The 14,055-nt window shown below is 36.4% G+C and overlaps 3 protein-coding genes across 5 annotated transcripts; 2 read left to right on the top strand and 1 right to left on the bottom strand.

The window, feature by feature from the left end:
- The first annotated feature begins 658 nt into the window (after nucleotides 1–658).
- Nucleotides 659–3,928, top strand: LOC121776424 (glutamate receptor 2.7-like). Its single transcript, XM_042173599.1, has 5 exons — nucleotides 659–983; nucleotides 1,065–2,389; nucleotides 2,479–2,794; nucleotides 2,868–3,277; nucleotides 3,352–3,928. The coding sequence occupies exons 1-5, from the start codon at nucleotides 668–670 to the stop codon at nucleotides 3,826–3,828; spliced, it is 2,844 nt and encodes a 947-aa protein (XP_042029533.1). The 5' UTR covers nucleotides 659–667; the 3' UTR covers nucleotides 3,829–3,928.
- A 612-nt stretch (nucleotides 3,929–4,540) lies between these two features.
- LOC121776250 lies at nucleotides 4,541–5,946 on the top strand. Of its 2 annotated transcripts, none has more exons than XM_042173408.1 (6): nucleotides 4,541–4,874; nucleotides 4,953–5,067; nucleotides 5,153–5,334; nucleotides 5,400–5,464; nucleotides 5,538–5,687; nucleotides 5,755–5,946. In XM_042173408.1, exons 1-6 carry the CDS (start codon nucleotides 4,643–4,645, stop codon nucleotides 5,893–5,895), a joined length of 885 nt encoding a protein of 294 aa, XP_042029342.1. In that variant the 5' UTR covers nucleotides 4,541–4,642; the 3' UTR covers nucleotides 5,896–5,946. The 2 variants fall into 2 exon arrangements, with proteins under 2 accessions (XP_042029342.1, XP_042029343.1); XM_042173409.1 differs by having other exon boundaries at nucleotides 5,538–5,671; nucleotides 5,755–5,842.
- A 129-nt stretch (nucleotides 5,947–6,075) lies between these two features.
- On the bottom strand, nucleotides 6,076–8,960 carry LOC121776248. Of its 2 annotated transcripts, none has more exons than XM_042173407.1 (3): nucleotides 8,823–8,960; nucleotides 7,048–7,700; nucleotides 6,076–6,894 (listed from the first exon to the last, which is right to left on the bottom strand). In XM_042173407.1, the coding sequence occupies exons 2-3, from the start codon at nucleotides 7,653–7,655 to the stop codon at nucleotides 6,213–6,215; spliced, it is 1,290 nt and encodes a 429-aa protein (XP_042029341.1). In that variant the 5' UTR covers nucleotides 7,656–7,700; nucleotides 8,823–8,960; the 3' UTR covers nucleotides 6,076–6,212. The 2 variants fall into 2 exon arrangements, with proteins under 2 accessions (XP_042029341.1, XP_042029340.1); XM_042173406.1 differs by lacking the exon at nucleotides 8,823–8,960 and adding an exon at nucleotides 8,329–8,785.
- Between the last annotated feature and the right edge of the window lie 5,095 nt (nucleotides 8,961–14,055).

Genomic DNA, 14,055 nt, shown 5'->3' with positions numbered 1-14,055 from the left:
TAATTTTACAAAATGAAAAATTAAAATTATTGGAGTAGTGGTATCATTACAAAACGCTCATTTGCGAGCACCGATTTGCTTGGAAATAGGGCTTTTTTGCTCACAGATCACCTATGGCGAGAGGTATAAGCTATTAAAATTATATAGATATGTCATATAGCTTAATGGAAATGGTTGATTACTCTAATCTTAAAGTTATTATCAAATCCCAAAATGTACTATAATTAAGGCTAAAATAGGACACTTGAGAAAGAAAAAAAAAAGGTTGTAATAAGTTGGGTTTCCTGTCAACAAGCTAGAAACTTGGAATTGACTTCAATTCCAGAAGCTCAACTTCTCTGAAGGGGCAGACCTCAAAATTCAGTCTTATACTAATTCACACTAAATACTCCAAAAAATATTTTTTGTAACTAAATGTAGACTGGACTAGACTAGTCAGCATCAACTGAATTGAATCTAAACACAATCTTCCAAAAACCATAAATTCAAGAATTGGTCAGAGCTATCACCAATTCAGCAGACTTTTACCAGCCATGAAAATATTTTAGTATCCAAGAAAAAAAATGTTTGACAAGTCTACACATTGCAACATATTCTGCATTATATCACTGACTTAGTAATTAAACGCGTATTTACTTATGTTCCAATTTCTTGCTAACAAATTTGCATGATCAATAAGTGTTTATATATGTTTTTCGCTTCAACACTTTTCACATATGCTTTACCAATGCAGATTTCAAAATGCTCTTTGCATCTGTTGATGATCATGATCATTTTTGTTGATCAGTCAGACGGTTATAATGCAATTGCCGCAAAGGCTGATGTGGGATTCATTCTTGATCTTAACCAAACTGTTGGAAAAATCATAAAGACATGCATTTCTATGGCGATTGATGATTTCTACTCAGAACAAAGTTTTAATACTATGATTGTGCCTCATTTCAGAGATTCCAGCAATGGCTCTGTAGCTGCAGCTTCAGCTGGTAATGCTAATGCTACTTTTTTCTTTTTCTTCTTGATTTTCTTTTTAAGTCAATTCTTGACTATAAGATGTTTTGTTGCAGCCATTGATCTGTTGAAGAATACTCAAGTGATGGCAATATTCGGGCCACAAAGATCCATCCAAGCAGATTTTGTGATAGACATTGGTGATCAAGTGAGAGTTCCAATCATATCCCAAGCAACGAGCCCGTTGCTGTCGCCTACAGAGTCACAGCACTTTGTTAGAGCATCGTGGTGCTCTTCTTCGCAGGCCAAAGCGATTGCTGCAATTGTGAAGAATTTTGGTTGGAGGGAGGTTGTTTTCGTGTACGAGGATACGAATTATGGGAGTGGTCTGATGCCATTCTTGTCTGAGGGTCTGATGCAGATCAATGCTTTGGTTTCATACCAAAGCATTGTGTCTCCTTCTGCAGGAGATGATCAAATTCTTCTAGAATTATTCAAGCTGAAGACTATGCAGACCAGGGTGTTCGTGGTGCACATGCTCCCGCATCTTGCAACGCATTTCTTTAAGATGGTGAAGGAGGCTGGGATGATGAGAGAGGGGTATGCATGGATCATTGCTGATGTTTTGACTAGTTTGTTGGATTCTGTGAGTTCAGAGACTATTGAGGCGATGCAGGGCGTGCTAGGTGTTAAGGCGTATGTTCCAAGATCCAAGGAGGTGAGGAGGTTCTCGAAAAGATGGAGGAAGAGGTTTGATAGGGAGAATCCAGAGATGAAGAGGACAGAACTTAATGTTGTAGGATTGTGGGCTTATGATACTGTAACAGCATTGGCTGAGGCAGTCGAGCGCGTGGGAGTGGCATCCCCACGGTTCAAGAAGCCGGTCGAGAGTTGGAATTTGACAGATTTGGAAGCAATAGGGACTTCAAACAGTGATCCATCTTTTATCCATTTGATCAGAAACTCCAAGTTTAAAGGACTGAGTGGCAATTTCAATATAAGCAATGGGCAACTGCAGCCGTCTGCGTTTGAGATAGTGAGTGTGTATGGCAGAGGAGAATGCACTGTTGGATTTTGGTCAGAGAGAAATGGGATTTCAAAGGAGCTGAGGTGGGATGATGAAGTTCAAGAAAGGGGGAATCTTGGAGGAATCTTGTGGCCGGGGACCACGAGCATCGTGCCTAAAGGCTGGGAGATTCCAACAAGCGGGAAGAAGTTGAGAGTTGGAGTGCCTGTCAAAAAGGGCTTCACTGAATTTATCAAAGTTGAGAAGAATCAAGAAAGTAAAGCCGTTAAAGCAACTGGTTTCTGCATTGATGTTTTTGAGGAAGTCATGAAATCAATGCCTTATGCTGTTCAATTTGAGTATATCCCTTTTGAAACCATTGATGGAAAGAGTGGTGGGAATTATAATGATCTTGTTTATCAAATATTTACTGAGGTAAATGTAAATCCCATAAAAATTTGATTCTTTTGGCCCTTTTCTTGCATTGTGAGTACTACTAACTCTCTTTACTTATGTTATCACAGGAATATGATGCAGTTGTAGGAGATGTCACCATTGTAGCTAACAGATCAAGCTTCGTCGATTTCACCTTCCCTTACACAGAATCTGGTGTCGCAATAGTTGTCCCAATCAAGGATCAAGAGAGGAAAAAGAATGCTTGGATATTCATGAAGCCTCTCACAACAAGCCTTTGGCTAACCATAGGCGCATTCTTCGTCTTCACTGGATTCGCCGTTTGGGTTCTTGAGCATCGCGTGAACAAACATTTCCAAGGCCAACTAATGCAGCAAGTTGGGATGATCTTCTGGTTCTCTTTCTCAACACTTGTTTTTGCACATAGTAAGTCCAAAAACATATACTGCCTTTTCAGCCCTTTTTCCTTTGATTTAACTAGTTTGGTTTATCATAACAGGGGAGAGAGTGAAGAGCAACTTGACAAGATTTGTGTTGATTGTGTGGGTATTTGTGGTGCTGGTTCTAACGTCGAGCTACACTGCAAACTTGACCTCCATGCTAACGCTGCAGCAGCTGCAGCCCAAGGTGAACGAAGTGGATGATCTGGTCAAGAATGGTGAATTTGTTGGCTACCAAGAGGGCTCCTTTGTGAGTGGATTCTTGATGGATAGCATGAATTTTGACAGCTCCAAGTTCAGGATTTACAGCTCGTTGGAGGAGTATGACGACGCCCTCTCCAGAGGCAGCAGAGACGGAGGAGTAGGCGCAATTGTTGATGAGCTTCCTTACATTAGGCTCTTTCTTTCAAAATATTGCCATAAGTATACTATGATAGGACCAACTTATAGGACTTCTGGCTTTGGATTTGTAAGTTAGTGTTCCCTCTCTCTCGCTTATTCCGTCTCTCTCTCCATCAATAATTGAGCTCATTAACAATGCAGGCATTTCCAAAGGGCTCACCACTACTCCCTGATGTTTCAAGACAAATCTTGAAACTGAAAGAGGATGATAAGATGTTGGTTATCACAAGAAAGTGGCTCGGAGACGAGGAAGGGTGCAGCAGTCCCGGTGGGGCTGTGATCGCCTCTGAGAGCCTCACTCTGGACAGCTTTAGGGGGCTTTTCCTCATTGCAGGGCTATCATCATCATCTGCTCTAGTTGTATACTTGTGTGTGTTCATGTATGATAATAGGTGTATTTTGACATCCACTTGTTCATTCAAGAAAAAGATATGTGATCTTGCTAGGGTGTTTTGTAAAGAGAAAGGCCGCGATTTGCTGTCAACCGCAGCAGATGGCCGCGGCCGTGGGGAGAGAGGAGTTGCTCAGAGTCAAGAAGGGATGTTTTCACAAGATGATGGGTTCTCAACAACTGAACCAGCAACTCCTATACATGATAACCACATTCAGGCCAGCTAGTTCAAATGGATCAACATTCTTTGTTTTAGGTAGCAGTGAAATTGATAGTTTGTGAAATGATACATTCATTCCTTGTTTTAGGTTGCAATGTTATTGATAGAATTTGGATGGTAGTCGGTAGAGTCATAGTTTGTGAAATAGCACTATTACTGTTGAGTTAGCAATGGAATTGAACAACAGAAGCTCATCATATCTACATAGTTAAAAAATTATAAATAGAGTCGATACTAAAATATAAATCAACAAATATTTAGTTGTGGTGTTACTAGACTGAAGTGTGACAACACCTTAGTTCAACAATTCATTACAAACATTACAAATAAAAATACTTGCATAGAATATTTTGAGACTGACCCATGTGCGGCCCATATATAACCTCATGGGCCATGTTTATATTTTCCCAAAAATAAGCCCATTATGGACTCACAAATATTGTAACTACTTTAATACTTATATCGCATTAAGTTCATTCTCTATATTTCAAATTAAAATATAGTACTGCAAATTAATTTCAAAATCATGAATATAGTATATAATTTATTCAAAGTGATTTATATTCCATTAATTCTCTATACATATCTAAAATGCTTGCAAAGTTTTATTGTGAAAGTTAACCGCTTTTCCAACGGTCACTAACCGCTTGTGCCTCTCCCGCTTAATGTATTCTCACAGACGCCTCTTTTCACTTTTTTTACTCAATTCTTCTCTCCTCTTTTCCCCCAATCTGAGGAAGAAGCCAACCACACCGCCGTCAACGCCAACGCCAACGCCACGAGGCGTTGCCGCCTCCTCCGGCGCCACCACTCTTCCTAAAATGGCAGACTCAACCTCCCTGTTCCCTTTCCAACCCCAAGACCAAAACGACTTCAACTTGGACGACGACGATCTCTTGGACACAGAGGATCTGTTTTCGGATCCCGTAATTTGGCAAGTTTGCAATGATTTAACCGGAAACTCACCGCCTCTCAACCCTGCCTTCCTCCAACCATTGGCTCAGTATAACTGCGCTTGCTGTCAAATCCTTCGAGAGATCACTCACACCAATGGTGATTTCAATCATTTTGTTTTTCAATTCATTTCATCCCATTCCACCGTTTTCAACTTGTTACTTTGATTTTTTATAGGCATCAATTTGAAGCGGCTGGAAATTCATGGAGTGTTTGGGATTATCACTCACGCTCTTCTCGGGATTTATGACTGTGGCTCGTCTTTGCAGACCCAAGATTCCCAAATGTTCGAGTGAGTTTCTTGCTCGTTTAACGCGGAGAAGCCTAAATCGAAAAAAATATGATCACTCAACAAATTAGATATTTGATTGTTGTAGTTTTCACAAGGAGAGCACGGTGACGGTGAAGAATTTCTTGGTGGAGTATTACGAGGTTTGTAGACGAGAAGGGTACAGTCCGATGCAAGATCCTCTCTCGACCTTCTATGAAGCTCTTAGCGTTGGATTCAACCAACCAGATAACACGCCTCATTTTCTTCAATTCACACCAGATATGACAGGTTTGCATCATTCAATACAGATAGAGTACTAATCCAACATCACATCTCATTGTGTGTAAATGCAGGTGATTTTCAAAGTGAGCAGTTGAATGAAGCAGGAGGATCCATGAAGATCCCCCTTGCTATGCAGGTTGTTAAACATGTGATATAATATGTAATATTTTTAATACATATTGTTGTTGAAAGTTTGGTGTTTGGTGCAGAGGGAAAGGACTAGAAATCTAGGGCTCAATGACTTTGTAGAATACTTTCATCTTCCGATCGAAGAAGCTGCTCGGAAATTGAATATATGCCCTACAGTCATGAAGAAGATCTGCAGAAAAAATGGTGTTGTAAGGTGGCCTTATAGAAAGGTCTCTCTTCTTTTCTGTCTGTTTGTGTATAAGTGGTGAGATCTCTCACATCAATGTGTTATTGCAGATAAAAAGCATTGAGAGAAAAATATCAAAGTCTGAGAAGGCTATAGAAGAAAGTGCAGGTGAAGAAAAAGCCAAGGCTTTAGAGGAACTACAGCAATACAAGATACAACTAAATAACATTTATGCAGAATTCACAAAGTAGCATTCTTATTTTTTGTGGGGATAAACTAGATTGTTAAACTCCCTCAAATACCTAATTCTGTAAATACATTACTCTGTATATATTTACACACTTGTAAGTTGTAAGTGTATTTTCAAGGTTTTATTTTGTTTGTTTAAAATTCACCTTCAAAAATTAACAAAAGCATAAAAAGGAAGAAAATGCAGACAGAAGAGGGATGGGATGATTAATTAGCAGTAACACAGTAGAATCCACATCCAATTCAAGTTGATTCTGTACAAAAAGTGGTCCAATAATCAGAGGAAACTATTTTCTTAGATTGAATAGTATCACCTTCTTCACCAAGAATGATTGCCTCTTCGGATCTTTCTACGGAAGGGTGCGCACGCCTCGATGCTAAGGTCGACTGCTGCAGCGAGAGCCATGAAGATGGCGGCGTCCTCGACACACGTGACGTGTCTCATTGCAAGCTGCACCCGGGGCTTGCTCGACTTCCCTTCCCCCTGCACCCTACAGCTCATGACGAACCCACCAGCCACCGGGCTCAGCCCTGCGAAGTCCCCGCTGCTCTGTGGGCTCGGTAATGGCATTGCTGCAGCGCGAACCTGTCTGTCGGTATCTATGAAGAACTCCCCACCTTTCTCTGCGTTGATTAGTATCTCCGACATGAGAAAGTCGCCACCTTCCTGCCCTTCTGAGAAGACGTGGAAGCGGAAGCAGATGCAGTCTCTGATCCCTCCTCGTTCACGCCAGGCTTCGAGCTTCCCCCACGGCTGCCAGCTCTCGGAGCTGCACGGATCAGGGCGGACAATTAGCCAGGCTCCCGGATTGGACTTCGCCACCCAGTCACCGCCCGTTGCTGGCACGAACGGGGTTGTTATGAAGGCCGCTGCAACTGCTGAGCCCGATAGGTCGTGTATCTTCACCCTCCACCCCTTGCGCTCTCGTCTCCCCGTGTCTTGGTTCGAACCATCGGCTGTATATGACCAGAAGTTGCTTAGCGGATCTACCTGGGAAGCCCTGTGAATCATTTATCAAAACAAGAAACCACTATTCATTCATTTTCTATAACACAACAAGCAAGCATTCATTTATCAAAACAAGAAACAACTATTCCTTCATTTTTTAAAAAAGAGTGAAATTCAAGCAAGCATTTTTATCTCACATTATTACCTGTCTCGAGTAAACTTGCAGCTGAAAATAGGCTGCGTGACATTGCCTTGAAGCTGAACAATTTGCGGGCTCAACTTAGTATCGCCTTCGAATTGGAAAACGTATCTAGGATCAGGGTCCAGCTTGACCCGTAGATGAAGTTCGGCTCCTGGTTTACCAGTCTCATGCCTGTTCTTGCCAATGCCAATCCAGCCATTGAAGAGAATAACCGACTTCCCTTCGCACCATTCGGGGCCCACATTCAACTTAAAAGCTCCAATCTGTTGCCTCTTGACACCAACACCACAATGGCTCCCCTTCCTACCCGTAAACACAGCTATCTCGAGCCTCGCATTGGAGGCATAGAAACATCCAGGTGCCAAGAGTGCTTTCAAGTCGGATTCTTCGAGATAAAAGCTGGACGAGACACTGTGAGAATTAGGAGTTGCTTCAGGAGATGGCATAAAAGGGATTGGTGTTGTCTGCACAGGGAAGCCGCGGAGGCGTATCTCACATACACATGGAGAAGAGAACGAACAAATACCAGAATTTTCTGCGGCTGCTGCACTTCCGGGAAATCTAATCCCCAGACACCCAATAGACAACCTCATAAAAGCCTGAGGATCCATTCCTATAACTCCATTTCTTCAAAGATTCTTTCTAGCATAAGCAAGCTGTTACACCAACTACTCATAATTAGGATGATCACAATCACATATGAATGTTATGCAATAACCAAGGAAAATTAAAACAGTCAAGAAATAAATGTTGCACTCTTATTTGAAATCAGCCTTTTTCAAGCTCGAGATACATGTATCATCATGTGTTTTGTCTTATGAAAAAACACATCTTTCATGTAAAAGTTACTCGAAAAAATTGAAAAGGTCAATGCAATTATATAAAAGCAGAACAAACTACCAATCAATTACTAATGTTTTGTAATCAAAACTCTAAACCGGCTGCATAAGTAGCAAGAATTTTATATGAAAAGTAAATGGAGAAGATGAAAAGTAACCATAAACATGATTTATACCTTCTGTGATGCTACAAAAAAATGCAAAAAAAGCGTATAAGGAATGAATTTAAACATCTATTTTCGCTTTCTTCTTCATGGAAACTTGCTTTAGTTCACAAGACTTGGAAACAATAAATTACACATGTAAAAAGCATAACTTCATAGAAAGTTAAAACTCACACAAGAAGAGTCAAATTCCTTCAAAACCCATAAACACATTTCAAGAATTAAAAAATAATGCAACAACACAAAGTTTTTAAAAAAAGGAGATGATGAAAACAACCCACCTTGAAAATTGGTACTACTTCTTCTCCTCCTTATCAAAACACCCACTTTCACTGTTTCAGGAATTTTCCCAAGAAAAAAGCTGCTAAATTCCCCACACCCACAAAATTTTCCTAATAAAGCAAGCTTCAAGATTGAGCCTTTTCACCCTTTCTTCAACAAAACAAGGAGGCCCTCAAATGAGGACTCTTTTCATCGCTTTTTCCCCTCTTTTCCCTTTTGCAGATCCAAGAAAGATAATGCAGAATTATGAAAAGAGAGGATCTTTGGTCATTAATGATAGAACCAAAGCACCAACCACGCTTGCAAAGAATAATTCACATAGACTATGCAGAGACCACAAGAAAAATGGGTACTGTTTGCGAATGAATGCGTTGTTGGGGTTGAAGAAGTGGAGTTTATGGTGTGTGTGTCTCAACATACCGTCTGCGCGCGGTTTTAAGAAGGAAAACAACAAACAATAAATTAGCGGAGAAAGTAAAGGCATATTTATTACCTTATTAAATATCGTCTACTTAAACTGTCAGACCCAGCTTTAGATTTCACTTCCATAATTAACTGTTTCTGTTAAACAGAGGAGTAGTAATAATTTCATACAGATTGCACAATAAATTCATTATTTTTCGGCTCAAATAATGGGACACGCCACTTTTTATATAGTATAACCAACATTCTATATTTATAAAGACTAAGCAAAAATATCATTGGTGTTTCTTCTATGCAACGTCCTTTTCTTCTAGTATTTTATTTACTTATATTACTAAATGTTGGCAAGTACAAATAGAAGTGTAGATTGGAAATGGATTTTAGGCAAAAAAGAAACGTATATGTAAAGTTGACTAAATATTACACCGTCCGACAATATGAGTCACATATAGTGTGGACGCGAGTTTTAAAAAATGTAAAGAATAGTTAATTGAAAAAGTTAGTGGAATATGGGGCTCGCTTTTTTATATTACTTTTATACTCCATAATAAAATGTGAGTGAAGTGAGTTAGTGGAATGTGGACATACTTACCATTTATAGTAAAGGTGAATGTGACTCTTATTGTGGGACGGAAGGAGTATTTTGCAATGAAATACGTTACTTGTAAAATTAATACTATCTCCTTCTATGAAAAATAGACAAATTTATAAATGACACGAATTTTAATGCGCAACTATAAGTAAGAGAGAAAGAGGAAAAAGGTAGTGAAAGTAGTGTTAATGAATTGTGGGAACCAAATTTAAAATGATGTGTAGGGTTGGTTAGTATACGTTCAAAACTTTTCGTATTTAGAATTAGTTCAATTTTAATGAACGACCAAAAATGATAAAATTAATCTATTTTTTGTGGACGGAGATAATATGACTTAATTCGGTGCATAATTTGATGGATTGAGTAAGTTAAAATAATCAAATGATTTGGGCTAATACTTGGTTTATAGCGAATGATGTAATGTTAATAGATATACTCTAATTTCGTCTAAATCTCACGTTGTATCTTATGGTAAATATATCTAACAAAATTCTAAATTGACCTACTAACAAACCACACCTTAATGTATAACATCTTATCCTAAACATAATAGTGAATAAAAAAAGAACATACAAAGTAAGAAGAAAGGAATACTTATAGGTGGTGTTCGGTTGCCAAGATAAAATAATAACAAGATATAACGTAGGATTGAGTTGTGAGATTATTTTAGTCATAGGGGGTTAGCTATGACTAATTATCCCATGATTATCCATCTAGGATTGAGTTGGAGGATTGAATTTCATGAACCAAACACACCATATATTTAATCTCGGATACAATCTTACAAACCGAACACTCCCATAATATACTATTAGTCCAGCTAGCTTTCTACTTCTAGCAAGTTCTTTCTATAATATTTTGGGGATAAGAATAGTTTGGTTGGTAACAAGTTGGTAATGGTAGAATTTTAAATTGCAAATATTCTAAATTGAGAGTAATATTCAAGAATATGTTATTATTATATACACACATATAGAGACAAATGTATGCATAGGGCGTATGGTGGAGGAACTTGGATACAGCTGTAACCAGCACTTTCTAAATATTGGAGACAAGGAAGCCTGTGGATGGGAGAATAACTTCGTTTTCCAATTTCTCCCAAAATATATTAATTTGACCTAATAATATTGTTTAAGAATTTAGGGCAACTCTGATGTTGGGTCACATATTTTTAAAACCGAAAATATAACAATATATACATGTCCATCTAATAATATGGAGTATAAAATATAGTTCCTTCCTTTCTTTATGCATTAAAAAATGTTCAAGTCAAATCTGACGAGCATCTTGTTTGTGATCGGAAGTGAATGCAGAAAAAAATATTTATATAGCCTGCTTTTATAATCATATTTAATTATATAAAATTTGAATTAACTATAAAATTTCATTAAAGAAAAAAAAGATTAATAGGCTTTAATTAAGCTTCTTTGTCTTTTTGCTTTGTGTAATATAATGACAACAATAAAATAACAATCAAACAACATAAGATTAATTGGCCGGAAAGAAAAATAAACAACAACAAACTTATTTTACTCAAAATAATATCACATCCTTAGGGCAAATACAATTGATTTGTTAGTTTAATTAATCATGACTTTTAATGGTTCTCATAAGATATTCTATTTGTTTCGAGTAAGAATTTTAGATATCAAAAGCATTTTTTTAAACAACAAGATGGCATCGCCCTAAAGTTCAAATAGTAAGTATAATGTCTAAAATAACATAATTGACACTTTTATTTTCGTATTCATACTGATACATATGAAAATCATATATAACGTCTTGCAGAAAGTATTGCATTATGTCGCTCTATGCAATTATTAGTATATATTTAGTGCGTATATTATTGTGTGGAAGTCTTGATATTAAAATATGTGTGTTACAGCTAATATGAAGATGTTAAAACTAATGATCAATCCTTTTAAATGCTTCGCTAATAATGATCAATCCTTTTAATCAAAAGTTGACTGATTCATACATGATTCGGATTAAAGTTGACAAAGCAAAAATATAATAGCTTGTCGTTCAATTATTGCAACTAAGATGGTTACACACACCACTATATTTGTTTTAAGGTAGTATTTTCTATGGTTTGAAGTGATATAGTATTCCCTCCATCCCACAGAGGATGTCATACTTATAATCTTGTAGGTCCCATAAAGGATGTCATATTTGTAATCTTGTAGGATGACATGAGATTTTAGGAGGTTTTGTTTTATATGTTAAATTAAAGAAGAAAATATATTTATATTAATGTGAAAGTGAATTTTTTCAAAAATAGAAATGTGACATCTTCTATGAAAAAATTAGAAATGAAAGTATGACATCTATTATGAGACTGAGGGAGGGAGTATTATTTTCTTTGATATATTTGTCTCAAGCGCCAACCAGGCTTGGTTTATCACTTTGGATTTGACAGGGGTTTTAATATAAAATTAGTAGAGTAAGAGAGAGGTAGAGAGAAAAAGTAATTAAAGTATTGTTAATGGAGAATGAGTCTCACCTCATTAGAGAGAAAAGACTTTTCAAAATTAGAAAATGCATATTCTTGTGGAACAGACTAAATATGAAAGAGTGCATATTCTTGTGGGACGGATGGAGTATTGAGAAAAGTGAATGGAAGAAAGTTAGTAGAATATAAGTCTCACTTGTATATATTAGTTTTAAACAATATATGAGTGAATGGGTTAGTGGGAATATGAGGTCTCTTACAATTTATGGTAATTATAAATGAGTTAGTGGAATATGAGTTCTCTTACCATTTATGATAATTATGAACCGGGACTTCTATTTGCGGACGTACCAAAATGGAAAAACGGACTCCTATTCGCGGATGGAGGAAGTATTATGCATTAATTACATTTTAAATTGATAAAATAAATTAATCATATAATATATCACAAATTTAATAATAGGAATATGCATGGTCATTTTTATCATGGATTTGTTATGAGATTATATTTTAATTCAATTTAGTTTGATGGATAAAATGACCAACTCAGAAATTAATGGGCAATTACAGACTTACAGTAGGACCTTTGATTGGCAAGAAGAAGATTTGGTGAGAATATTAAAACTAACTATGAAAAAAAGGAAGATTCTACCAAGAAAAATAAAACATGGGACGAAATATTATTAAAACATTAAGATTCATGTAGCAAATGTCATTTTCCTAGGGGACCATTGTTTTATGAAATTAATTTGTTTCACCAGCAATAACTAGTGCTTGGAGACATCTGCGAAATTTTGGGTTCTCTTTTCACCTTTATTTTGTTGTTGTTGGTCTTTTTTACTTTTGTATTTTTCTTAAACATGCTGTTATTGGTCTATGCTCATAAACTTTTCTTCTCTTCAAGTCTCGAAAGCTGATTGGTGTGAATGTGAATTGGAGAGACAGATATTCACTTAAATAAAAATAGTGGAATTTGATGATTAATCCTTAACCAATGTTTTGAAAACCGGACCGGCAAGCGAACCGGCAAAGCTACTGGTTCACGGTTCAACTGGCCGGACTGTTTTACTGTAGCAAATATAATTAAATATATTATATAAATACATCAAATTTATTATATAATAAAATGTAGTTTTGATCAAATTCATATATATAAATATATAATTTAGTGAATAATAATATATTATTAAACTTAATTGTGGATAAGTATAATTAAATTTTAGTGAAATATAAATATAATTATATATATATGCACCTAATATATTAAAACTTATATTTAATTAAATGTATATATATGTATATATATATATATATATATGACAATATTCAAATTTAGTGTAATAAATTACTATTAAAGTTTATTAAATAAAAAAATATATATTAACATATTTTATTTACAATTAATCATAATTAATTAATCATTTTATAAAAATAATAATTAATCATAGAATGAATGAAATTTATTCATTGATTATAAGAATAATTAAAGGTAATGTTATATCACAACAATTGTAGTGGTGGAGTGGTAATGGAGTTGGACTTATACACAAGAGGTATGTGGTGAATCCCATTGGCCTCAAATTTTGGTGTAATTATTGAAAACCGGTTCAACCGGTTGGCGGTTCCCGGTTGAAAAGCACGGTTCATCCGGTCCAAAACGGCTCAACCTCCTGGCGGTTTAAAGTGGTCAACCGGACCGGACTAAGCACCAATTCGTGGCAGAACCGGTCCGACAGGCCGGTCCGGTTTGACAGACTGGTTCGGTCCGATTTTCAAAACAATGTCCTTAACCACATGATGCCAAGAAAATGGCCAACGAAAAAAAATTCTTTTTGTTTTGACTTTCGGCTCTTATAAGCTAATCGAATACTCCTATTTGATTATATTAACATCTTTTTACAAAAATTTATGACGAGGAATTTGAAGTTTAATAGGTAAGACAATCTCCAATTATTTACACCAAATTCAAATCCATTTTTGAGTATACGTCACACTAAAAAGTAGTTTTACTCCAACTATTTACACTAAATTTAAAATTTACACAATTTTTGAGTTTTTGTCTCATAAAATTTTGCAGTAACACCATATTTAGTGTTGTTTTACAAAAAACACTAAAAATGAGTTTGAATTTGATGTATGGTTAGAGAAGATTTCTACACCAAAACTCATTTTTAGAGTATGGTTAAAGACGGTCTAATGGTCGATCAACTTTCTAAAAGATGCACTCTATGCATGTGATAACTTATATATTGCCTAATC

This window comes from Salvia splendens, chromosome 18, assembly GCF_004379255.2.
Source record: "Salvia splendens isolate huo1 chromosome 18, SspV2, whole genome shotgun sequence".
Taxonomy (NCBI): Eukaryota; Viridiplantae; Streptophyta; class Magnoliopsida; order Lamiales; family Lamiaceae; genus Salvia; species Salvia splendens.
Note: the sequence above shows the minus strand (reverse complement) of the source record. Positions and strands in the feature narration are given on the sequence as shown.

Bases quoted from the DNA above. Each gene is read 5' to 3' on its own strand.
- LOC121776250 (XM_042173408.1), top strand. From the start codon at position 4,643: ATGGCAGACTCAACCTCCCTGTTCCCTTTCCAACCCCAAGACCAAAAC. The intron at 4,875-4,952 runs GTGATTTCAATC...GATTTTTTATAG, and splicing joins AGAGATCACTCACACCAATG to GCATCAATTTGAAGCGGCTG. The intron at 5,688-5,754 runs GTCTCTCTTCTT...GTGTTATTGCAG, and splicing joins TAAGGTGGCCTTATAGAAAG to ATAAAAAGCATTGAGAGAAA.
- LOC121776424 (XM_042173599.1), top strand. From the start codon at position 668: ATGATCAATAAGTGTTTATATATGTTTTTCGCTTCAACACTTTTCACA. The intron at 984-1,064 runs GTAATGCTAATG...GTTTTGTTGCAG, and splicing joins TGTAGCTGCAGCTTCAGCTG to CCATTGATCTGTTGAAGAAT. The intron at 2,795-2,867 runs GTAAGTCCAAAA...TTATCATAACAG, and splicing joins AACACTTGTTTTTGCACATA to GGGAGAGAGTGAAGAGCAAC.
- LOC121776248 (XM_042173407.1), bottom strand. From the start codon at position 7,655: ATGGATCCTCAGGCTTTTATGAGGTTGTCTATTGGGTGTCTGGGGATT. The intron at 6,895-7,047 runs GTAATAATGTGA...AATGATTCACAG, and splicing joins TGCAAGTTTACTCGAGACAG to GGCTTCCCAGGTAGATCCGC.